The 24,973-nt window shown below is 48.8% G+C and overlaps 2 protein-coding genes across 5 annotated transcripts in view; one reads left to right on the top strand and one right to left on the bottom strand.

Moving 5' to 3' along the window:
* Nucleotides 1-8,285, bottom strand: part of LOC122388150 (obg-like ATPase 1) — a 49,161-nt gene extending 40,876 nt beyond the window's left edge. Inside the window, exons 1-3 of one of the 4 annotated variants that reach the window (XM_043378973.1) lie at nucleotides 8,152-8,285; nucleotides 4,393-4,484; nucleotides 2,906-3,103 (exon numbers count right to left, since the gene is read on the bottom strand). In XM_043378973.1, coding sequence (XP_043234908.1) covers nucleotides 2,906-3,086 — 181 coding nt within the window. In that variant the 5' untranslated portion in view covers nucleotides 3,087-3,103; nucleotides 4,393-4,484; nucleotides 8,152-8,285. Of the gene's footprint in view, nucleotides 1-2,905; nucleotides 3,104-4,319; nucleotides 4,372-4,392; nucleotides 4,485-8,151 lie in introns of those variants that run through there. The other 3 variants (XM_043378977.1, XM_043378974.1, XM_043378976.1) reach the window with 3 other exon arrangements.
* Nucleotides 8,286-8,472: 187 nt separating this feature from the next.
* Nucleotides 8,473-13,826, top strand: LOC122388148 (lymphocyte-specific helicase-like). Its single transcript, XM_043378971.1, has 2 exons — nucleotides 8,473-8,757; nucleotides 10,294-13,826. The coding sequence occupies exon 2, from the start codon at nucleotides 10,307-10,309 to the stop codon at nucleotides 13,181-13,183; it is 2,877 nt and encodes a 958-aa protein (XP_043234906.1). The 5' UTR covers nucleotides 8,473-8,757; nucleotides 10,294-10,306; the 3' UTR covers nucleotides 13,184-13,826.
* Nucleotides 13,827-24,973: the final 11,147 nt, after the last annotated feature.

Raw genomic sequence — 24,973 nt, 5'->3', positions numbered from 1 at the left:
AAACGTCAATGTCTTGTTCGTCGGGATACCGGTAACACTGATGCACACTGCACAGTGAGCAGTTATGCACAATCTCGCCGTTACATCTCCGGTTACTCAGCATTGTACGCTAATGTGAGGAAAACAACACCATCAATGATGAATCACGATCCCCGAGTCGTGGTTTTGCGTTCCGTTCTCTCCAAAACAGAGAATCATGTAGGCGACTGTTATCCACCCACACGATTGTTGTTACGTGGCTTTGCAATCCGTTAGCATCAACAACAATCTTACTGAAATCTTAGGTAAATCGCACCATCTAATGGTGTTGTGTTGTAGCGCTCACCACCGAACGGATATCAGAAACCACGGGGGGGGGGAGGGAGGGAGGGAGGGAGAGAGAGAGAGAGAGAGAGAGAGAGAGAGAGAGAGAGAGAGAGAGAGAGAGAGAGAGAGAGAGAGAGAGAGAGAGAGAGAGAGAGAGAGAGAGAGAGAGAGAGAGAGAGAGGCGCGCGCGCGCGCGTTCCCCGTCGACGGACTGTGACGTCATCATTTCGCCTCGGGCGGCATTCTCTCTGTTGGCTGAGCGCCAGAGTACCGACCTATGAACGAACAGTGATTTTGGCTTTCTTGCCGACTACGGAAAACGGAAAGGTAACCCACACCGCTACAAAGCGCTTCGTACGGTGGATGCTTTCGGAGAAGTACCAAAGGTTTGTACGCCGTTTGATCGAAAGGTGAGGAAGTGTGACTGGATAGTGGGAGCGGGAGTCTGTAGCGGGAAGGGGCCGGCTATAAACCGACATAGGGCAGAGCCGGGTGCCACTCTCTTCGTCTAGCATCATTTGGTCTAGTGCCTTTTGAGCTAGTGCAATTGGTCTAGTGCTTCAGCTGGTCTAGCGCCAGTTTGGCTAGTTTCGTTTGAGCTAGTGCCAAAGTGCCATTCATTTGAGCTAGTGCCTTTGGCATCATGGACTTTGAGTTAGCTAGTTTTCTTTCAAATAAATTTTCAAATAAGCTAGATTTCAAATAAATTTCGGGAACTAGCACAAATGAACTAGACCAAATATGACACTATACTCTGTTCCGTTTCAAGCTTGCAGCCGAAGTGCCCTGCTGAAAGCAGTGCGTGATTTCTGTATATACAGCCTATACAGCTCTTACATTTTAAGACGAAAATTTTTGAGCGGAGGAGCGATCTGCCGAAGAAACTCCGACTGCAAACTTGATATGGAACAGACTATAGCTCAAATGAAGCTAGCTCAAGTGGCACTAGACCAAATAAAGCACTAGACCAAATGAACTAGCCCAAATGATACTAGACCAACTGACACTAGTCCAAGTGGAGGGGACTCGGCAGAGCCAGAGAGGGGGTGTATGAGTGACAAGGTAAGCCATTGTCAACCAGAACCAATTTTTTAGCGCGTTTTAGGTTTAAAGCCATAACGTCCTAATAAGCCACTTGACATTAACTCAATTACTCGGTGTATGACCTTGGTAACGTAATTTCTTCATTGTGTGACGTCACATATTCGTTCCCTGACGTCACATGTCCGATTGATGACGTCAAACACATGTATTCCGTGACGTCATGTGTCCTTTTCGCGGGTCGACGGCGTCAAAATGCATCGCTTCCGCCGCCAAAGCAGATCTGAATCTCCTTCCCGATTCTATCGAGCTTACTTCTCAAAATAAGCCCACGGCCAAGTTCACAGCCGGTCATGACTTCGTGAACCGGCAAGCGGGTCACCGCCCTCTTGGCGGGACCTAGCAGGCGAGCTCACTCATCCTCCAGCTATCGGTGCGATCGGAGCTCTCAACCATCCTTTCGACCCCTTTCCCACAGCCGTTCCACCATCCCCGCCATCGTTCGAGCAGTGAAGCAGTAAGCCAGGCGAGTAGGCGTCACGCCTCCACCGGTGTTCTCCGTGAGCGTTTGACTCGACGGCGCCTGGTAGTCCACCGATACATCTACTGTCGTCTTCATGGAGATAGCCGCCACCGTCACAGTGGATTACAAACCACCGAGAGACATCACAATGCGGCCCCGATGACTGTCACACGCCATAGACCACCACATAGTTCACCAAGATCTCTAGAGATCGTCACAGAACGTCACAGACCACCAGATATCACCACAGATCCCTCGGATCACGTCAAAGCCACGCACCGACCGACATCGCACCGTCGGCTCTCTGTCGCACCTTCTGTACTCGACTGTCGGTCACTGGCGAGCGACACACGGCCCCGCCGCCACAATCACAACCAAATTGCTGCTCCTGGCCAGCCGGCAAGACGCAGCCAAATGCGTACGTGTCGCCCAGAAACTTGTCATTGTGTCGGTCGTAATGACCGTCGAGCCGTCGGATAAATCATACGGCGCAACTGTAGCGCACGGAGGTAATAATATACGCAGGGCGGTGGGTGGACGGTGGACGGACGTCCGCTGCCCCGGGCGGGGGCGGGCGCGGGGCGGGGGCGGGTCAGGGCGGGCCCGCTGCTGGCGAGGCGTGTCACCGTGTCGTGACAGTGACCAGGTGATACGGCGGGAGGCGACTGAAAGTCTCCAAATGTGTGTCAAAGCTGGCGGCAGGACGAAACGGGGGAGGGGGGGGGGGGGGATAAGGGCTTCTCTCGGTCTAGAATGTGCTTCTATGCATTCAGGATAGAGAACTAAATGAACACGGTCATTAAGATAAGGAAGATTTGCATCATTTCTTCACGCATAAAAAACTTATCGTAACGACGTAATATAGCACCTGAAACATCTTTCACCATGCGATCAAGTTTGTCGCACTCTAAACAAAAGAATCATTGACATAAGGCCCGCTCACAATAAAGCTCACTCTTGTTAAAAAAAAAAAAACAGACAGTCACAGTCCTGTCCTACCCCCCCCCCCCCCCACCCATTCAAAAGTATACTTATTCTCATTGGGGTCGATGGTGCAGAAGGGGAAGTTCTCCGCGTGGGCCTGCGACTTGGTGAGCACGTTGAAGAAGGTTGACTTGCCGACGTTCGGCAGTCCGACGATACCGATCCGGAGGTTTGTGCCCACGCGCCCGATCAGCGCCCGCTTCTCGGGCTCTGCGGCCTTCTTCGGCGGCATGGCGGCGGCGGACTAGTCTGTCACACAGAGGAGAGAGAGAGAGAATGGGTTAGTCAAAACTGCATTGTTACATTTTGTTGCTGTAAGACATTGATTTAGGCTAAAGGCTGGGAGAAGAAAAATGGTTGAGGTCAACCCCACATAAACATTGGGACATCAAGGCAAGTCTGCTACCATTTTTTATGTTTCATTTCAGAAGTAGGCATTAGGTTAGGTTAGGTAAGGATTGATGTTTCACAACGAAAAGTTTTCATGAAATTGGAATTTCAATTATGAAGTAAATGTAACATTTTTAGCACAGAGGTACAGGTTCTTTAGTCAAAGGTTAGTCACCAAGTTTCCTTTCAGTGACTTTGTTTTAAAATCAATAACAATAAGTGATGAGATTCAGGCAAAATGAGTGTGAAAAGATTTAGAACCAATGAATGCATATGGATGAGATAAATGTAAGAGCAAAAAAAAAAAAAAAACACTGGAGCCAGTTTCAGAGCTTTATTGGCTCAAAATCTTATCTTTAAATTAGCAAAACTATTTTACCATACAATGCCATTGAGCTTCTAAACTTATTTCCCCTAAAATACATTGCAAAAAGGACCCTATTAGAAATCAAACAACCCTCATGTGCCCAATAAGCTTCTTGTTGGTACCTACAAAAAGATCTCCAAATGGTCCACAGATACAATAAAAGTGGGACTTATGTTGTGTCTGGCGTAGTAGATCACTAGCAAATCATTCAGGGGTGCCATTTGAAGCAAATACCCCCAATGGCACCTGAAATTGAAACTGAAACTCAAACTGAAAAATAACATTTAAACTTTTTTAGAATGAAAAATTATCAACTTTGACTATAAATAAGAAAAATTTGTTTTGAACTGACAGGGAAGGGTAGGAATAAAAGCCAAGGGTTTTTTGGAAATTGGAGAAACTTTTTGACGGGTACAGTAAACCTCACAGCCTGGCATGAGGACCACTTTTGTAAATCTGCGGGTATAGGAGATTGTGATTTTTGTAATGTGTATTTACTCTACTTATGTAAGACAAATAGGCAAAAACTCCTTGAAGATATCTCCATGAGCCAATTACTAATGTAATCACAAAAACAATAATATATTACAATGATGCAGGAAAGAAAGCCTCAGCCGACAGATGCTGTTTCATTCCATATTTATGCATATTCAACGGATATTATGGCATACAACTTCGAAGGAAATCTATTGAAAGATAAAATTATACCATAAAACGTAATTTCCACTCAAAATAACCAAATCTGGAACAAAATAGCCAAGAAATTCATGAAATACCGGACCTAAATGTGACGGCTTCAGTAGGACATGTGTCAAAGTCGGATTGTCGCAACTGCGTCAAATATGTCAAAAGTCTCGCAGCATAACAACAACGCACAGGGGAGCAATGCCGCTTCGCATATTTACGTCTGGACAACGAGTTGCGGGGAAAAGTGCTGATTTTGTCGCAGTTTTAGGAGCCGGTGATTGGGCTGGATTTTTTTGTTATTTTTTGGTTCCGATTCATGTATTTCATAGTGTTTTGCTTTTTAATATTTTAGTTCTTTAAGATAAATATTACTTGCCCTACAACTTTTGTAAAAACGTTTCATTTTTTATAAGCCGACCGTCAGAGTCCTAAAAATACGCGTACTACAATCATTGTAAACAAACAAATGGAGCACCACTTGGCTCTGTTCCAAGGCCATTTTTAAGTTTATCTGGTGGCTTCCGTACTCTTGTACGTCGTTTTGTTGGATGTTTTGAATCCCTTAAGATTGACTTATATCATATTTAAGAAGCATGTGACTGAATACAATCCGAAGTATCCAGGAGGCTGACAAAGGTCCTGACTCCTGAGCAATATCAATATCAAGTTGAACTTGAAGTTATGAAATTTTGGTTGATAAACGCAAGTTAAACGGGCTCATATATCAGCAAGAAAAAGTAAAATTAAAAGAGCTTATTGGCCGAAAACAAGCTATAATATTGCAGATCTTGGAGCAATACTGAACTCTGAAGACTAGCGCGCTGAGCAGGATCATGCCAGAAAATGTCAATGTTGACTGATGAGCGCACTGCGCATATTGATGTATTGGTATGAATATTGAATGTTAACTTACAACAGGAAGATAAATTAGTGCTATCCATTTAAAAATCTAGAATTAATGGACTTTGGCAGCTTTACTATGCTTAGATGCTATGCAGATTGTAATGTGCATCAGGTACTCAGTGTCTGGCAAATGAAACATGCGATCATTCCATTGCTACTGGAGGAGAAAGCTTGGATCACTAGATCCACTTTATGTTGATTTTGATGTTAATCATTACTGTATTTCTTGAAAAAAGGATTATTATTAACTTGTCAATGTGACAACCCATGCAACGATGTGATCATATAATGTGTTCATAGTCATTCGTGATAGTGATTGTTGGTCCAATATACAATGGCAAAGCTCTCAGTCTCAGCGTTTCTTCCTGTGGATGGCCAGCAGTGACTCAGAGCTTAGAAGTATTAGTTTTCTTCACAGGGCTGGGATAAAAAGTACTGAGGGTAATCTTCCACCAAGGAACTCTACTTTGACATGGTATGAGATGTAGGCACAAGTAGGTAGGTGCTTGGTTCCTATAGTCAGCAGTTGTGTAGGTTTAGTCGGGTTAGCTTAGATTAGGTTATGTTAGTTTTTTTAATTTGCCAAGTGTCCATAAAAATGTGACCTGAGCAATGAGCATGCCTGAATAACCTGACAGCTGACCTAACCTCAATCATCACACATATTTGCAGCCTACCCAAGACCTGCATAGCAGTAGCACCCAGTTATAGGTAGGTAGTCACCCTAACTCAATCTTACCTGCTAACCTTCAACTTGCCAATAGTTAGCTCACCTTGCCAAGCTGCATCCAGGGAAACAGTCAACTGAGGAACTGGCTCATTGGGTGGCTGGTGTGAGTCTGTGCATTTAAAGTGTTTCTTCTCTGAAGCTGCTCTGCACTGATGTATGTCATGTTAGATGCTCAGAAAATGTGGGAAATGATTGCTAAGCTACTTAAGTGCTTTGTTAATGCTCGAGACATGAACAAGTACAGATCCTGCAGGGTACAGCTATGAGTTAGGTGCTAGGTGAATATGTTATGTGAATGTGCTGTTCCCTGTTTGACCATAGTAAGTATACAAACAAGCACAGGGTCACAGTTATATTCAATCTCCAATACAACAAAAACGGCCATATAGCCTCACTCCGAACACACCACAAAGAACTTAAGCCTTTGCAGGCACAAAAATGCTTTGATTTACAGGACAGGTATAGAATATAGGTATCCTCTGTCCTTGGGGATCTTGCTGTCAAGTTGAGGTACGATGACTGAACTTCAGGATCAGGATTTATCAACCTTTTCTTCTTAGCCACTGCTTATATACGAGAAAGACCAAATGCTTCAGCTTGTTTGTAAACTGCCTTGAAAATTTAATGATCAACCTTCAATTCTGACATGAAGGCACAAATAAAATAGTTCCCTCTCCTTTTGGAATACACAAGGCAAAATATTTAATAACTTCTAGTGGATGAACAAGAGCAATTAGCATAGCTTCCCCTCAAGTTAACTTCTGGCACTGATGAATTTTGGATGAATTACACTGACGCTTATTCGCTTCATATTTTGTAACAAACGCGCTAAAACTGCAATATAACAGCACTATATGCTTCTTGACAAAATGCAAAAGTGGTAAAATTTCAGCCCTGATGGCATTCATTCTTGGTGGAAACGTAATTACAAAATATTTTGTAGTAACTATTAAATTCGGGCCGAAAACAGTGCACGGTTTAAAAAAGAATCATTCCGATGACGGTCCATTCTTGCGGTCCTGAAATCGCCACTATTTCCGGCCTCTCCAACGCAACTCGTTGTCCAGACGTAAATATGCTGCCGCTTCAACCCTATTGGCTGTAGTGTCTAACGGTGGCGGCCATATTGCGCAGACCAGAAACCGGCTGCCGCCTGTGTTGAGGAATAGGGAATTCGGGACCTCGATTTACGTTTGCGGCCGCCGTATCCGTTACGTTCAAGTTACGTAGATACGGAACCCGGCATCTTACGCAGAATTGAGTGGGGAACACGATCGTATCTTCAGAATTCCTCAAATTTACTCGCCTGACCTACATTTGCCCCGGCCGAGGGGGTTGACTGAACCCACCTCGCTAATGCACCGCTAATTAAACTAGAATTAAGCGGTAAAGTGGTCGTATGCGGCAAAGTATAATGCAGAGTGACTGGTAGGAACCCGCTGTAAGGGTCTCAGGTCAACCGGTGACCTCTGAGGTCAGGTCAAGTGATCTAAGGCACGGGTTCGGTTTTTCGTAAATAACTTCGCCAAAAATGGCCGTAGAGCCGCGATTTTGGCATCATCGTGTTCAGCTAGCTCAGGCGAATCGAGTGATATACTTTTTGTTCGTGTCAGATCAACTTAGGGTGTTGACCTCAGGTCAAGGTCAGGTCAGCACCCCCAGGTCACGAAGTTGGTCGAAAGAGGTCATGTCGCATATCATTCGATTTGGCAGGTCTTCCTGAGTCCATTGGTGGCTTTCCCGACTCGCTAGCTCAATTTGATCGGGAGTTATCGAAGAAAAATGGTGACCCTTGTGACGTCACAAATGACGTCACGCAAGGGCAACAATGCAAATATGAAGCATAGAACCTTGCAAAGAGTGCATGAAATCATGATTTTATATGCTTGAGATAGTTTCAGATCATTCTCGGCGCCAAAATAACAATTTTCATATTTCCCCATTGACTTATAAGGGTTTAACGTATTAGTTCCTTATAGCTGATGATTTTTTAGGATTTCATCTTGTTCTCCACTCAATTCTGCGTAAGATGCCGGGTTCCGTGTCCACATAGCTTGAGCGTAACGGATGCAGCGACCGCAAACGTAAATCGAGGTCCCGAATTCCCTATTCCCCAGCACAGGCGGCGGCCGCTTTCTGGTCTGCGCAACATGGCGGCACCGTTGGACACCATTTGGCGGCCGATGCGCATTCCACATTATAGAGTTCAGTGCAACAACGAAAAAACTAAAAGACTCCAGCATTTTGCATGTTTTTTGCATCGTTCAAGCAAGAATAATATCCCATAAAATGAAACAGAAATTCTTCAAATTTCTCAATATCGATATCAAGGCCGATAAATCACAACTGGGAGTAAATAACTAAAAACCTGCATATTACTAAATAACATATACAAGATGACGTCATAGGCTTTGGAAAATAAATCCGCTAGGAACCTGATGAGCAATTTTTGAGTGCATTTTAAAATTGTAAAAGCACATGATGATTTTGATATGCATATAATATTATATTTGAAATGAACGGAAACTTTGAAAAAGTCAGGAGAGAGAAACAAAAGGTTAATATCTGAAAAGTAAGCAACGTTATCTTTGTCGTCATCAGTTTCATCATATTTTGTGTTACGATTTGTTTGGTCATATATATTTGGCGCGAATTTGTGTTATGTAATTGTTTGGTTGTTGTAATTATTTTCTTGGTTGACTGGCTGGCACTGGCTGGCTAATTTTCAGTTTTTCTTTGAGATAATCACTACCGGACTTTCTTTGGTTACTTCTTGTTCGCTCAAGCTTTACGTGCTTGCCATAGTGGGGGGACGAGAAAGAAGTTGTAAGTAAAAACTTCAGTTTTATGGTGTTTGTGTGCATGTCGATGTGTATAATCTTTGTAAATAGTGCCAATGTGATAAGTACTTATGCTGGTCCTCTGTTCGAACTTCGAGCTATTTCAGCATAGATCAATGTTGTGTTCCTCATGTCCTGGTTCAATGGTTGTCTTCAACCATCCATTCCCAGCTGGTCCGCAGAGCTGTCAGCTGAGACCTTGTGCGAGTGTAACGCTAACGAGAGTGTGGATTTGTGGAAGGGTCAATGATTTATTTCAGACATGATTTGGTTCAATATGCTGAAAGACAATTTTCCTATGTACCTATGTAACTATGATGATCCACCAAAGAAAAAGTTAAGCCCTCTTTCAACTCAGTAAGAATTGAATGGTGTTGTTTAATGTTTGGTTGCTGTTTTTTACTCAGCATAGCCTTGTTAACCTGCCACTGCCAAAACAGCTCCCCCTACAGCCCACTAGGTGGTTTACTGTTTTGAAGGGGCTGTGCTGGTGACTAATGAGAGGCTGAGAAATGCACGCAGGCTGCTGACGTATGCTGATGTAGGCTGCTGACGGGCCAAACTACAGTCAACCACATGTGTTGTAAATGTCTCATTCACATTGCGTGTAGCTTACACAGTGATGACTTAAACAGACTGCTGACATCATAAGTCTGCTGATAAATAAACAAGGGGCAAACAGGGCTCAGGCTTCCTGCTTTCTGGCACATTAAGGCTTCGCATTGGTCAAGTTCACATGTGTTTGTGGTTACCAATGAGAGCCAAGAAATGCTACCTATCACAGAGCTTCCTGCTATCAGATTTGCCAGGAATTATACCACATGTTTCTGTCTGGAAAGTCATTTATGGTCACTGCACAACCGAGTGTAGAATCTTAGTAGTTGGTCTGGTACCCTTATTCTGCCTCGAGCAAAATAATTCCACCCCTGAATCCTGGCTACATGCTTGACTGAGTGTCACTATTCACTGGGCTTAGTCTTTTAGTGGCAGGGTGAAATTCAGCCCTCTAGTTTGAGGTGCCCTCAGGCTGATTAGAGCTTTATGCCCTTTAGGCTAACATTTTGCTGTTTTTCAGCCTCAAACTGTATGGACGCAAAATGACCTCAGTAGTTGGCTCGCCCTAAAGCCCCAATAAACAAACAAACGGCCTCAAACTGTTTGCCACTATATCAGGAGACTTCCATGCATAACATCGATATGTTCTACCTTTTTTTGTAATATGAATCTTGGTATCAATTACATCTATGATTACAATCCTGCAGCTTGATATGCAAGTTTCAGTGACTGTAGGGGCAGCTGGCACAGGCTGAGATGTATGTTGGTGGATTGGGATATTTCTGTCTTTGGCTTTTGTTTTTCATCAATCTAGCAATTCAAGATCATTTGAGGTGCCAGGCATATTTCCATAACTTTGATCGTACATAATGCATATTCTAATGTCTGATCAATTTGATATGTTACAGGAACATGTTGCAAAGCTGCTTTAATAGTTTTAGGAGTAATAGTTTGTCGTTCTTTCCAGGTTCGGCCACAGGATGCCTCCAAGGAAGCCGAGAAGCGCTGTAAAGGCTCAGGCTGACATTGCCACTAAGGAGTCAAATGCTATGGAAAATGCTTCACCAAACGTCTGTGGAGAAACACCTGAGAGTTCCACGCTAAAAGAAACCACAGAAGCGACTACGGCTGTTCCAGCAGTAGAAGATGATCCAGAGGACCCTCTGCCGTCGTTTTCTGCTTCGGACAAAGGTGAGACATCGCCCGAGTCATCGCAAGGCGGGGATCCTTCCACGTCATCGCAAGGCGGGGATCCTTCCACGTCATCGCAAGGTGGGGATCCTTCCACGGAGGACGCGGACGACGGCGCTTCGGACAAGCGTAGTGACGACTCGTCCACTGCTGGCGAAGGCTCCTCGCGAAGTTCTCCCCAGACTGGTCTGTGTGAGCCAGCCGAACCTACGGACGCCACGCTCGGGCCCGACATCGACCCAGACTGGGTGGCTGAGGAGCAGCGCATCGCTGCCGAAAACGAGCGTGAGACAGCACGAACCATGCGTGAGGTGGAACTCCGCAACCAGCATGAGGAGCGTGAAGCGCGCTTCAAACGTCTCCTACGGCTGTTAAACACAAGCCAGTTCTATGTGAAGTACCTGGTGGATAAGATCGACAACCAGCATGAGAAGCTAAAGGAAACACTTGAGAAGCAGAAAGCGAGGGGCAAGAAGCGTGTTCACACGGAAGAGACGGCCGAACCTGTGAGGAGGTCGGGCCGTCAGGCCAACAAGGAAAACGACACCGAACCTCCGCCGGCGAAGAAGGCAGCTACTGGCCGAAGGAAGCGCGCTTCGACGCGCAAGAGTGTCCTCTCTTCGCAGGATGATTCCCAGTCTCAGGGAGGCAGTCAGTCGTCGAGTCAGGAATCGAAGCCTCCCTCGCAGCCGGAGCCTGAGCCGGAGGGAGCGCGGGAGCCGACGGAGGAGTCGGCAGGCGATGGCACCCAGCCCCGCCTGCTGACAGGAGGTACGCTGAGAGACTACCAGCTGGAGGGCTACCACTGGCTCAAGGTGATGTTCGAGAACGGCGTCAACTGCATTCTGGGCGACGAGATGGGCCTGGGCAAGACGATCCAGTGCATCAGCCTGATCGCCTACCTGGTGGAGCAGTCTGTGGTGGGCCCGTTCCTGGTGGCCGCGCCGCTGTCCACGCTGCCCAACTGGCTCTCAGAGTTCGAGCGATTCTGTCCGGACATCCCAGTCGTGCTGTATCACGGATCGAACCGCGACGAGCTGATCCCGCAGATCGCCAAGTTCCACCGCGTTCCTGGCTGCTCCATCCCAGTGCACCCGGTCGTGCTTACCTCATATGGACTCATAATGCGCGACGCACGTCAGCTGAGCCAGTTCAAGTGGCGCTACCTGATCATCGACGAGGGACACCGCATCAAGAACTACGAGTGTCGGCTGGTGCAGGAGCTGAAGCGCTACTCGTCGGTGAACAGGCTGCTGCTGACGGGCACGCCGCTGCAGAACAACCTGGCCGAACTGTGGTCGCTGCTGAACTTCCTCCTTCCTGAGATCTTCGATGATCTTGCTGTGTTCGAGTCGTGGTTCGACGTGACCAGCATGACCACGGAGGAAGACGACGCCAAGATCGTGGCCCAGGAGCGCGAGAAGCAGGTGGTGTCCACCCTCCACAAGATCCTGACGCCATTCCTGCTTCGCCGCGTCAAACGCGACGTGGATCTTCAGATCCCGCCGAAGCGAGAGCTTCTCGTGTACTGCCCGCTCGTCGAGGACCAGGAGACTCTCTACAAGGCGGCGATGGACAGGACGATCGACAAACTGATGGGAAAGCGCCACGGCGATGATCCGGAGAAGCCCCCAGAACTGGACGCAAAGGGCCGCCCGCGCCGTGCTGGCAAGGAGAAGGTCAACTTCGAGTTTCTGTTCGCGGATTCTGGTGACGTTCTCCAGGACGAGGATCGCTGGATGGCCGGACTCAAAGGTCTGGAAGAAGCGCGTGCCGTGACTACTGCGTCGGCGAAGAAGGTGAAGAACATCAGCTTGCACCTGCCGATGCAGAGTCTAATGATGGTGCTTCGTCATGTGGTGAACCACCCGTTCCTGCTGGAGCATCCCATCGACCCGGAAACGAAGGAGTACCTCCTTGTGCCCGAGGTCGGCGAGAAGAGCGGCAAGATGATGGTGCTGGACGCGATGTTGAAGCGTCTGATCGCCGACGGCCACAAGGTGCTCATCTTCTCCCAGTTCCGGTTGATGCTCGACATTCTCGGCGACTTCCTGACCGTGAAGGGCCACAGCTTCCTGCGGCTGGACGGCTCAGATGCCGTCGAGGACCGCCGAGAAAACATCGCCGCCTTCAACACCGACCCCGATGTCAAGGTGTTCATCGTCTCCACTCGCGCCGGCGGTCTGGGCATCAACCTGACCGGCGCCGACACGGTCATCATCTACGACTCGGACTGGAACCCGCAGTGCGACTTGCAGGCGCAGGATCGGGCGCACCGGATCGGCCAGACCAAGCCGGTGGTCGTGTACCGCCTGGTCGCCGGTGGCACCATCGACGAACGCATCGTCGAGCGCGCCGCCGCTAAGCGCAAGCTCGAGAAGATGGTGATGCACTCTGGCAAGTTCAAGTCGGGTCGCCGGGACCAAGTGAGCACTAGCCTGGCGCCCGTGTCGCCCGAGGAGCTGCTGCAACTGCTGCGCGAGAGGCAGCACCACCGTGTGGTGCGCGCCGGAGGTCACGTGTTCACCGACGAAGAGATGGATCAGCTGCTGGACCGGAGCGACCTGCTGGACGCCTGGAACGGGCAGAAGACTCAGGTGAAGCCCAAGGAGGCGGCCGGCGTGTTCAAGGAACTCGAGGAGGTGGATGCGCCGACCCTGGTCTGATTCTGAGGGGATGGTTGATTAGACGGACGGCGAACATTCAGGAAGTGTAGCATCACAGACGTGCCTTTTCAGTTGCGCTGTAGTGGCCAATTTAGGGCCTTCCAGAAAGGAGCCACTCGTGGCTGCCATTGTTTATGCGTAGTTTGTGACATGGTGCCATCCCTGCTATGCTGATTGGCTGTGCGAGAATTTCGTCTTTGCCGGAATGAGTGGTCGTAGCCTTTCTTACTTAAAAGTCAGTGTAGTGATGCGGTCTGTGTCTTGTCTTGCGCCATGCAGATGTTGAAAAAGACTGTTGGTTAGGAAGCGAGTTAGGAAGTCAAGAATGAGCGAGTTAATCTCATCCCAACTGTAGTCCAAATGCTGCCGTGAGTCGAGTATGGAAAGCTCTGCCACGCTTCAATCATGACCCTTCGTTTTGTTTAGTTTTCGTGATGTTCAGTGTACAAACGTGGATCAGACATGTATCCCATGCAGTCCCATTTTTCATTCCAGTTCCGCATTTCTGTCGTCTGATGATTCATGACCACTGTTCTGTCTTGCATTCCACACTGCCGAAGCATTTGGTATTAGAGCTCTGTGTACTTTTGGTAGTACCTGATTTTATTGTGTAAGTTAAGAATAAACCTGTTCTTGGAAGCTAGCGAGACTTTTAAGGATGTTGGATGGGTTCCTCTCGAGATGAATGGAAGTTTTTCTATTAAGCACAGGCGCGGCTAATATCAAAGGTGCAAAATAAAACGTTACGCCAAGCTAAGCTTGAGCATCCACATCCGTTTTATTTAGCTGACGATGTCAGAATTTGCCAAGTGGTACAAAGTGTGCCGTGTTGGGTTGTTCGTGCGTTTAATGAATCCCTTGACTTTGATGGATGTTCGTGAATGATAGCGTGCCAAACGGCGTTAGCCGGCACGGCGGGAGACTGCAGGGACCCCGGGGGCGCAGTGAGCTCTGCTGTGCTTTTTGTCGAATTTATACTCAGGGGTCAGAAACTTGTTTTTAAATGGAACATTCGGTCATTGGCAATTCATTTTTACTAGTGCGTTACTCAACCGGTTTCTAGAAAAGAAATTATCCAGATTTTAAGAAATTATGCATGAATCGGATGAATGAATTATGAATTTGCTTCGAAGCCGAGCTAAATAATAGTTGGGACTTTTGCCAGTGTTTTCGTTGTGTCATTCTACCGCGAATAGTTTTATCTCAGCGATTTATCGATGCCACTACCAGTCACCACAACTGTCTCCAGTTCCACCGGAATGCCCGAGGCCCCGCCCCGCCCCACTGACAGACGCTCACCGGCCGGCCCCACCCTCATGTCCGCCCGCCTGGAAACAGCTCGAGTCACTGATCACGCCACTCTGTTCCCGGGAACACTCCGTGTGCACGGCTCGGCCACGCTCTCAGCACGACCGCCGCGAGTCAAACCGTTCCGAAACACTGCCATTGTGCGGCCGCAATGCCAACACTTACGATGCGCCTTCGCCATATAGGCCGTTTTGCGGTCTGCAATGGACGGATGTGCGTTCGAGTGTTTTCGCAGAACCACCCGACGGCAAGATGGCGTGCCGGCCACGCGTAAATCTTATTTATGGCACCCATTATCGCCAAACATTACGTTGCCGACACGGAAACGACGGCCGTAGTTCGGCGAATCGATCAGAGATGGCGCTGGGTGTCCCGCGCGGCGACAGCGGCCGGCGCATGCGGTGGTGCTTGCCTTGTGTCCGTTGAAGTCTCCGAGATGGGCGAGATGCTCGGTCGGCACGCTTAGGATGATCGTGGCTTCTTAACAACTTCTTTGAGGTGTAAATGCGTTTGGCGACACGACGTACCTAAAGACTAGACAGTTTGGAAGCTCATTCACGTTCATATCTACCTTGAGCGTCTTGAATGTGGCCACCCCCATGCACGAGCCGAGTTTTACGAGCGCAAAACGTGTCGCTTACACCCCCATCAGCGGTCTGGCTCTCATAACGCTAACAAGTTATGGACGCGAAATTTCGCCATTTCAATAACAACGCCACTTTTGTATGACTCACTTTATGACTCAGGAGATTCATAAAACGGAAATCCGACAGAAATTCCTCGGTAATAACAGTGCAGCATTTCCGACTTGGGCCACATCTCGTGGCTGCCCTTACGTCTTCACAACCGTATTATTATCGATGTTTTAGGGCGTCGCTAAATCCCGAGCACGCTATAAAGTAGCAATCATGACATCACCATAAAACACTGCGCCGCGTTGGCCGCACAGGGTCGGAGCGTGACCGGCGCGGCCCCGCGGCCGCTGCAAGTGTTCAAATCGAGAGCGAAACGGCTGCTATAGGCGGGCGAATGTCTCGGGCTCGGCTGTTTACTTATAGGGCGGAGTTTTGGAAAGAATCGTGGGTACCTACCAGGGCTGCGGAGTCGGAGTCGGAGTCGGAGTCGGAGTCGGTCGGAGTCGACAGTTGAGACCGGAGTCGGAGTCGGAGTCGGGGTCGATTTTAGAAACCCGAGCCGGAGTCGGAGTCGGAGTCACCGAAAATATGTCGACTCTGCAGCCCTGCTAGGTCTGCGGAGTCGGAGTCGGGAGTTGGAGTCGGTCGGAGTCGACAATTCTGCCCGGAGTCGGAGTCGGAGTCGGAGCTGGTTTTTGAAAGCCGGAGTCGGAGTCGGAGTCGGAGTCGCCGAAAATCCATCGACTCCGCAGCCCTGGTACCTACACTTATGAAGTGATTTGTCAAAAAACTTGGCTTATGCTACGGAATGCGTTTGCTTTCAAGCAGTCTTACGATATTCTGGAGGAGGAAATTAAGCCAGATTTTAAGCGTAGGAGCTTCCTATGAATAGGTACCTATATACGTACGGAATACCTAAGGGATCGGCAACTCGGCAACTCGGTGGTCAGGTGATGTCCATTCTGTTTGACCCACCACAAATACCTACTATGATAGGACCTTACCAAACCACAGGGCCGAGTCAATCACCACGATTCAGCCGACTGTCCCTCTCCCCTCACCTTCTCCGCCCCTCTGTCCTTGCGCTGACCTCATTCGGTGCCCGCGGTCGGGCTGTCGTGCCCTCCCTCCTCGGGGCGGACCGTGCCGCCCAGGGCGGGCGGGGGCGGCGCCGCTGATCGGTCGCCGCCGCGGCGCTCACAATGCGCCTCATCTAGCGATATTGATGGAAGGCGTGGAGCGCTGGTCGGGCGTTGGTAGTCAGCTTCCGAGGCGGCGTATTGGAAATGATGGGCGATTAAGACGGTGGGTGAGGGAAAGGTGGAAGCTTGACAGGATTACTTTGAATGGATCCATGTTGGGCTTTATATGTCACGTTATTTTTCTACTTACTGACGACATAGGTACCTATATATAATTTGACTGCCGGATGGACTGGTCACACGGTTCAGTTAGGTGGTTAGTGGATATCAGACTGTTCAAATGCACTGATTTTTATGCAAACTGAATATCACAACTGGCAAGTGTTCTAAGCCCTTCTTGACAGCCCACAAAAACCTCATCTAGGAATTCATCGTATGTCGGGCCGCCAAATTCCTCCCTATCACTCCTGTCTCGAAGTGTTCCCGGCGCCCGTCACATCACTCTGATCCGCCGCCATGATACTGTCTCGGCGGCACTACCACCTACAAACGGAACACAATGGTAGACATAGCGTCCATTCTGCGGCCGCCCGGCATCCATTGCCAGACGCTGGCCGTTGGGTTAGTGTTCTGTCGGGACGCTGGCCGATTGGCGCTCGTCGCTGGTTGTTCCATCTCTGGTAGGTGTTCTGTCGGGGCGCTCCGCTGCTCGCTGGTTGCTGGCCTCAAGGCTATGACCTCCGCCCGTTGTAGTTGGTTGCTGGCCGCTATTCTCGTGTCGGCAATCGGAGCACTGTACCCGTTCACCTCTTGTCGCTGGCCGCTGGTTGCTAGTTGCTAGCCGCTGTTCGCTGACCGCTGCCCGTTCTCTGGCCGCTGGTTGCTGGTCGATGGCCGCCCGTTGCTGACCGCTGGCCGCTGTTCTCGTGCTGTTCTCGTTCTCGGCCGTTGGCGTCACTCTCTGAAGCGTCGCTCCGGAATGCAGCTCGGACTCGGTCCGCCGCGGCCGGCAGGCCATTTGGACGTGTAATTGGCGTCATAACGCCGGACGAAATCACCTCGCTCAGTACAAGTGGCCATGTCGGTCGGGCCCGGTCTGGCGGCCGCTCATGTATGTATATGTAAATGGGAACGAGGCGGTCGTGCTGTAAAGATGGGCACATGACAGGCCCAGGTAATGTGTAATTATACCAGAGCCGAAGTAAAATTCATTTTACAGTTGTGTTTTGGTCCTAAATGTGGCAACAAATACAGTTCTGTGTATTTGTTCCGGCGGTGAATTCAAACGATTTAAACAAATAATGCTTTTTCTGGAAAGCACTTCACGCATAAATCTTCGCAGCCACTGTTTCCGAGTTACCAAACTCCATCCACTTGAAGTTCATCATCACATGGCCAATCCTTCTCCGTCCTGCTCATTCCCTCATTCCCGCTTTTCGTCTATTGGTCGTATCTTGTTCGATCTGAGCCTAGGCTTGTCCCTCGTCATCTCACTGTCATGTGTCCGTCACCGGCGGCATACCCAGCGCACGCTGCGTCATTTTGGTCACTGACCGCATCACCGCGTCACTCATGCGCGCGACAGGCGACTCATGAGACCAGCGGGACGCGTGCCGGCGATCGTGGGTGGCCGTTTGGCGACCTCAACGACACGGAGAGGAGAGTTCATCTGGCGAGTGTGCTAGTCTGTTGACAGTTTCTTATACCTGGAAGGTTATTCTCTGGGCGCTCGCCATATGCCAGAAGATGAGCCTGGTGTGTGGAGTCTGCGAGACGGAGGACTGGGGTGGAGAGGTGATAATAACCAGACCTAACAGGTGACCGACGGGCAGCGACTGTCGTCTGTCCCCCGGTGGGCGGCCCTGGGGTAAATCGACCACCGGCGGCGAACAAAGCCCGGTCACAGCGCGGTCACAGATCCTCTCCGCCCCTCTCCGCCCCTCTCCGCCCGTCGCAGACGTGTAATTATACCACACTGAGCCAAATGTCACCGGGTAGGTGTTTCGCGAGGGTGGTCCCCCAAAACTGCGCCAAAGTGCCGACTTTGAACGCCGTGTGTGATCCTTGCGGGCGCGGAGATGTGTGGTGATTGCTCGGGAGAAGAATTTGGGTCTTAGGTAAACACTGCAAGGGGCGATAGGGGGGTGGAGCATCGTTTGTTTTTCGTGGAATGCAGTCCCGGTCTTGATGAAGCAATTGACACGGAATATGAGCTTACGGACTACTGTTTTGGAGGATGATGGGCATGCGATATTAGCCGGCTTATTTCAAAGCACTTTTGTGGGCATCCCGGATTCGAATTAACTGTGATTTATGATTCTCGCTAGCATTTAAACTCCAACTATTCATACAACTGTCATTACAGTTGTCTTTAGAAAGCTGCATTACGACATAATCATACTTTGATAAATAGCACATAATGCATTTCGGGAAAATACACTAAGTGATAGATGTGCATCGTTCATGCTAAAGCCTAAAGGAATGGTAACATTTCAATGTAACGTGAGCTCAATACGCTTCCAATGGAACGTTTTAACCCTATTCCTGGCGGGGGGGGGGGGGCCTCAGGAGCCCCCCTGAGGTTTTTTGGTTATATCTCCCAAACGCGTTGAGCTAGGAAGCTCAAATTTTCTGACTTTTCCTAAAAGGCTTCTACGCAACATGTCTGAAAATTTTGAGTTGATCTGACCTCAGGTCAGGTCACCAGAGGCGGTTTGGTGACGCTACCTCAGAAAAGTTTGCAATCACGCCAGAGCTAGAGTTTTTGACCGATCAATTTCTTCTCTTCAGGGTTTAGTTAGGGTACCAGTATGTGCAATTTGTATATCTCGGAATTTTGATATCGGTGACCTAAGGTCAGGTCAATTTCGCGACCTCCCCATTATAAGTCAATGGGGGAAAAATCAACTCCCTGTTTTTACCACTAAAACGGGTCGGAATGGCCCCATATACCATACATGACTTCATATACGATCAACCTTCACTACCTTGAGGTCTGTTTTGCTGTTGGGCAGCTGTGAGGTCATGTGACGTCATCAAAGGTCACCAAAGGTTTTTGGCCAATAACTCCGTACAGGAACAAGATACAGACGCGTGGATGGTCTCATTGTGTTCAGCTCGTCAAGACGCATCGAATGATATACATGATGACCTCGAGGTCACGTGACCTGAGGTCAACCTTTGACCTTGACCTTTCGAGGTCAACATATATATCATTCGATGCGGATTGACGAGAGGATCACGATGATGCCCATAGTTTGTTCCTATCTTGACTAATTCGAAAGTTATTCGAGAAAAACTCTCTCCATATCTAGTGCCGCCATTTTGACTTTTTCGACCCCTGTGACGTCATCTTTGACCTGACCTGAAAATGACCTTAGTAAAAATTGTAGATCTTGGCCGTGCGTATCCGATGCCGTTTACCGCTTGTCGCTATCTTGCTTCGTTCTCGAGATCTCAGGGGGGGGCCGAATCGGCCCCCCCCCCCCCGCCAGTTTCTTGTCCCGGCGGAGCCCGCCAGGAATAGGGTTAAGATGCATTAGTTGCTGTCATTGTCATTGGCTATTACAATCGCCACTTATCTCGAAATGAGAAGCGATTTTGCCCCTAGTTTGGAACACGATGCATGCCAAAATGTCTGTTTTATGACTGCCATTTCAGGTGCTTAATATTTGTAGCGATGAAATGTGCAGTAGCTGGTATCCTTGTTTTTGCGTTTGTTAAATACCTGCCATGTGCCCTGGGCCCCTGTGTATTTAATTTACCCGCTCGTGGCCAAACTTGTGACGACGTGATCGCCAGCACAAAACGCAGTGTTTTTATCTCTCCTGTGGACGTCTTTCTATGGGTCTGTTCCCGTCGCTCCTCCAACCTCCTCCAAGCTCCTCTAACCTCCTCCCGTTTCAAAAAATCGTTCCCGTCGCTCCTCCAAGCTCCTCTAAGCTCATCTTGATTCCACATCTCACCACCACTTTTTGCCTCCTCCCTCATCCCAAACGAAAGTTGGATTTTTGGAGGAGGCTCTGCGTAGACATATCTGGCGCACGTAATACAAATGTGAATTGTTTATAAATGAGATTTGAGGGAATTGGGAATGATTTTAGTGATCGATGAGGATGGGGTATCTTTTAATAGTAATGTTCGATATTAATCTACGGTTATTTTATTAGAAAGCGATTATTATCTCTTGATTTCTGTTTGCGCGCCATAAATCGCCGACCGTTACAGCCCGCAAACAGCTGATTTCCTCGCAAAAATATTCCCGTGGCTCCTCTGAAACGGCTCTCCTCCAAGCTCATCCAACCTCATCCGAGATTTTTTGGGAGGAGCGACGGGAACAGACCCTATATTACATATATCATCTTCACTCTAGCACCGGCAGACAGAGCCGGGAACAGTCGATTTATCACCAGTCTCTACATCGCTCTGTGCCGCCGAGCCGCCACTGTCTGCGGCGAAAACTGTGCTCCAATCATCACCAAATCAAACGGGCCGACTGCGTGTCGACGCGGAAGACAAACAGAACCACCGCCAGCGGCCGGTCCGACCGGACCCCCGCGGACCGGCCGTCCCAAACACGCCCCCAAAAGGCGCCGAGTGCGCGGCCCTCTTGAAATGCATATGACGCCCCGTCAGCCCAGCAATTAAACCAATATTAATGACTCGGTATCGGTCTATCTTTGGCGGAGGAGCCACAGCCGCCCCCGCCGTGCTGATTGGGTGCGGGAGATACCTTTTGCGGGCCGCCGTTTTGCGCTTCTCGTGTCGTCTCGGCGGCGTTTCTGCGAGTCTCTCAGCCAACAGGGAGCGTGAGACCATGGTGAGTTCAGAACCTAAACCGGTGATGATGAGGGGTCGGTACGGTACCTGGCGGTGAGGACCACCCTGACTGGCCCCCTGTGACACCTCACCGCGCCGGTGACCGAGCGGTGGGGGGACAGGTCAGGGGTGAGGGGGCGCGCGGCTCCTGGGGCCGCCGGAGGAGGGGGAGGGACGGACGTGAACGTGGGAACCCGTACCTGGACGTGCGCCCACAGTCCACAGAGGTCCATTCGATACGCGCATTGCCCACTTTGTGCTGTACTTCCGAGTGATGTCCTATCGGGCAATCGCCAGTGGTCAGCGGGCCTCAGGAAGTGGACGGTCAGGGATGAGTTCAATCAACTGTGTCAACCGCTACCACATAAGGTGACGGCTACTAAATCAGCTTTCGCCAGCTGTCACTCTCAAATAAGATTGATGGGGGTGGGGGAATGGAGAAAAATGTCTACTGTCACCGTACTAGACAGCGTCTACCTTTAATCGGACGTGGGAATACACCGGAAGGCTCATGTGAACATTCCATGCCTTTAAAATACTTTGAATATTTGCATGTTTGTTTCCGATCACTCCTGTAGAACTTATACAAACATTTCATTGTGAATTAAAAAAAAATGTATCGTAACTTTTCTGGCTATCCGCTGGTTTCGACGGTGCTTTAATGTCTTATTTTTGGTATGCTTTTTTAACAGCATTTGACTCAAAGTTGTTGCTTGTCGGTCTGAAAAGCCGCTAAAATTTCCCTTGATGTCACTTCTTTAACACTTTTTGAAGCCTCTTTATTAATCCTTCTTACATTCAAGGCTATGTTTGTTTTTAAATTGTCTGTTAACCCATTTATGCCCAGGAATATTGACCATCATGAAAATCGATGAAATCAAAATATGTTATGCTCCTACCAGGGCCTTGCATGGAATCGAAAATAATTTTTGCCTGCAGCAAAAGTTTTTCGAGAAAAACGTAAAAAACGTGCGTTGCGAAATCGCAACGAAGGGCACACCGGGCGCCATCAGCGTTGCGAAAACGCAACGACGGGCACATCAGGCGGCCATAAAGTACACTGAACTGCCGTATATGCTAATTTGTTTTGACAAAACATCAATCAACTGTTGACAACTATTGCTTGAAAATGTGGAACCCACATCCCTCATGCTCTATAACCCGCCTAAAAGCCTCAGTGGGGGAGCATAACTTCAGGATTCGCGAACGGGGAGATGACAACAAACGGTCATTTTCGACAACAGTTGTCCATTTAAAGTTGTGGTCGACACGTACCCAGGGTGACGCTTTCTTTTTGGATGCTAGACAGAGCCATTATCCCACCTATCAGACCCCACACTGAAAACAATTGAACGGAGGTTGGGAGTAAACCAGTGCCTCACGTATACGCGTATCCGCAATGATCGTTAACCACCCTCCTAGGAGTAAAGTTAAATTCCATTGCAGGTTAGTCGTACCCACTCCAGCAAAAAAAAAAAGAGAAAAAATGAACCGATCGGGCTTTTTACAAATTACCCGCGCAAGGCGTAGCGCATCATAACAAATCGCCTCCCAGTTTATCATGTTTACATCTGATCCAAAATTTTCATGGCCCCACTCTCAGTGACCTTCACGTGTAACCTCTTTCTCGAGGCAATGCCAGGGCAGAATGGTGATTCGACGCAGTGGCACACTTTCAAACTGTTCCGTGAATACGTCCTTTCCATCTTCAGGATAGTTGAATCCTTCATCTCCACGCCTCAATCCCCTTTTCCGGGCTAGACGGGCAACTATATATGTATCGCATTCGGGCAGCTCACAAAGGAGCACGCCTGTAGCCGGGTGCAGTGAGTGCTTGGGAGGGGAGGGGGGCTGGGTCATGGGTGGCCTGCCCACTGGCTGGGCTCAGTCTCGACGATTAACTGTGCCCGCTCAGACAAATGTCTCCCCTAATTCCAATAATACTGCTAGCTCTAAAATGGTCTGATTCGATAAAAGGCCTATCCCAAGTAAGAAAACAAGCGTATACTCCACATTAAGCAGCTTATTAACCTATGCAAGTTATGAATCCTAAAAAAGACTATTTTCCCAGACGCCCTCATTACCCCTGCCGAAGGGCTCTGCTACCCACAGAGGGGGCATATCCCACTATTTGCCGACCCTGAGTTATCTTTTCTAACGTAAAGGTTGGTAGTCAGCAGAATGTATCCAGAGATTGGCAATGTCTATCTGTCGTCTGATACCAGACTACATCCCCGTTATTCATTATATATGCATAATGTATGTACATAGTCGATCCAATTTCCAAAGGACCTAATTATCTCTCAGGTCCGTTAGCATCGCCGACCGTTTGATACAGGTCCTCTTCCTACCATGCGATTTTCAGATGCATGGGAACACATTGCTTAGTGAACGAACATCCCGATAATCTGTGAGAGAAAAAGAAAGGAGTGTTTGTAGCTGTTTGAGGCAGTAAATGTGAACTATGTCGCAACATTTTAAGTGCAAACGCACATTGCACTTAACATACCTATACACGTCCCTCATGACTACAAAACGAGAGAGAGAGAAAGAGAGAGAGAGAGAGAGAGAGAGAGAGAGAGAGAGAGAGAGAGAGAGAGAGAGAGGGAGGAAGAGAGTTGGGGAACGAGGAAGAGAGGGAGGAAGATGGGGGAGAGAAAGAAAGAACCCACAGCGTATCACGAGTGAACTCTATTGTTGATATTCATACTTCCGCTACCCTACCAATGTGCCCCTCGTTGCGTTTTCGCAACATTGCTGTCTTTCCGATGTGCCCTTCGTTGCGTTTCCGCAACGCCACCGTAGTCATGTTTGAAAATAGTCACAAACCCTTTTTGCAGCATGATTTCTTAACAAAATGCATATCTAAGCTATTGTAGGGACTCTGCAGAATATGTTTACACAATCTTCATTACGATATCATTGAGCACTTAGCCTATTTGTGTTGTTTTTCGTGACGTCATCACTCACAAGAACTTCGACTTCCCTCAGGGAGCTCTAGGCAGTAACTTACCGACCGCACAGACTTGTAACTGCGTAGCATCATGCGCACAACCATGCTACACACACTGAAACTTGTCTCATCGGTTAGCCTCCATTACACACTTCTCAAGCTTCGATCACGTCGACGCTTACTTGCGTTGCGAAAACGCAACGAAGGGCGTAAATGGGTGTGACACATTGCGGCATTTCAAGCCTGAGGTCTATTTATTTCACACCATAGTCGCTCATCATGCCGCTCACTCTGGGACATAAAACGAATTCTGGCCTCTGCTCCCCTCCCCTCCCCTCCCCTCCCTCCCTGGACCACCGCGGACCACCCCGGGACCACAGCGGACCACCCGTGGACCGTCTGCCCAGAGTGTCACCCGGTGACGAGCCGCTTTTGTCGCGGTGGCCTCTGATTTAGTGGCCCGCACTGGGTGGACACTGGACCGCCCGACCGCCCCGCCGTTCACACACAGAGGAGTCGCGTTCCGAATCCGGTACAGGCTGGGGAAATAATGGAAAGTTACTACTCAGAGTGGAACGTCATTCCTTTTAACCCTATTAGTGGCAGGGGGGGGGGTTGTTTTTATCCACCCCTCAGGTTTTTCGGGAATATCTCCGAAACCGCTGAAGCTACGATGCTGAAATTTTCTGACTTTTCCTAAAACTAAATTGGGCACATTCCCTGAAAATTTCAAGTTCATAACTTTACCAGGGGCGGCTCCAGAGCACTGGGAATTGGGGGGTCCTATTCGTGAAGCGAGTCATTTGGGCGAAGATCACGATGCTGCACCAGTTTTACGAACAGTGAATGAAAGGTATCATGTGATAACATATACAAAGTTATTGTGCATCCTCTTTTGACACGTTTTTGCAATAATAGGCGGATCCAGGCGTCC

Source organism: Amphibalanus amphitrite, unplaced genomic scaffold (assembly GCF_019059575.1).
Source record: "Amphibalanus amphitrite isolate SeventyFive unplaced genomic scaffold, NRLGWU_Aamphi_draft 000311F_arrow, whole genome shotgun sequence".
NCBI lineage: Eukaryota > Metazoa > Arthropoda > Thecostraca > Balanomorpha > Balanidae > Amphibalanus > Amphibalanus amphitrite.
The sequence above is the reverse complement of the archived record's forward strand: the minus strand, read 5'-3'. Positions and strand labels throughout refer to the sequence as shown.

What these genes read in the sequence shown, in the direction of transcription:
- LOC122388148 (XM_043378971.1), top strand. Translation starts at nt 10,307, where the DNA reads ATGCCTCCAAGGAAGCCGAGAAGCGCTGTAAAGGCTCAGGCTGACATT.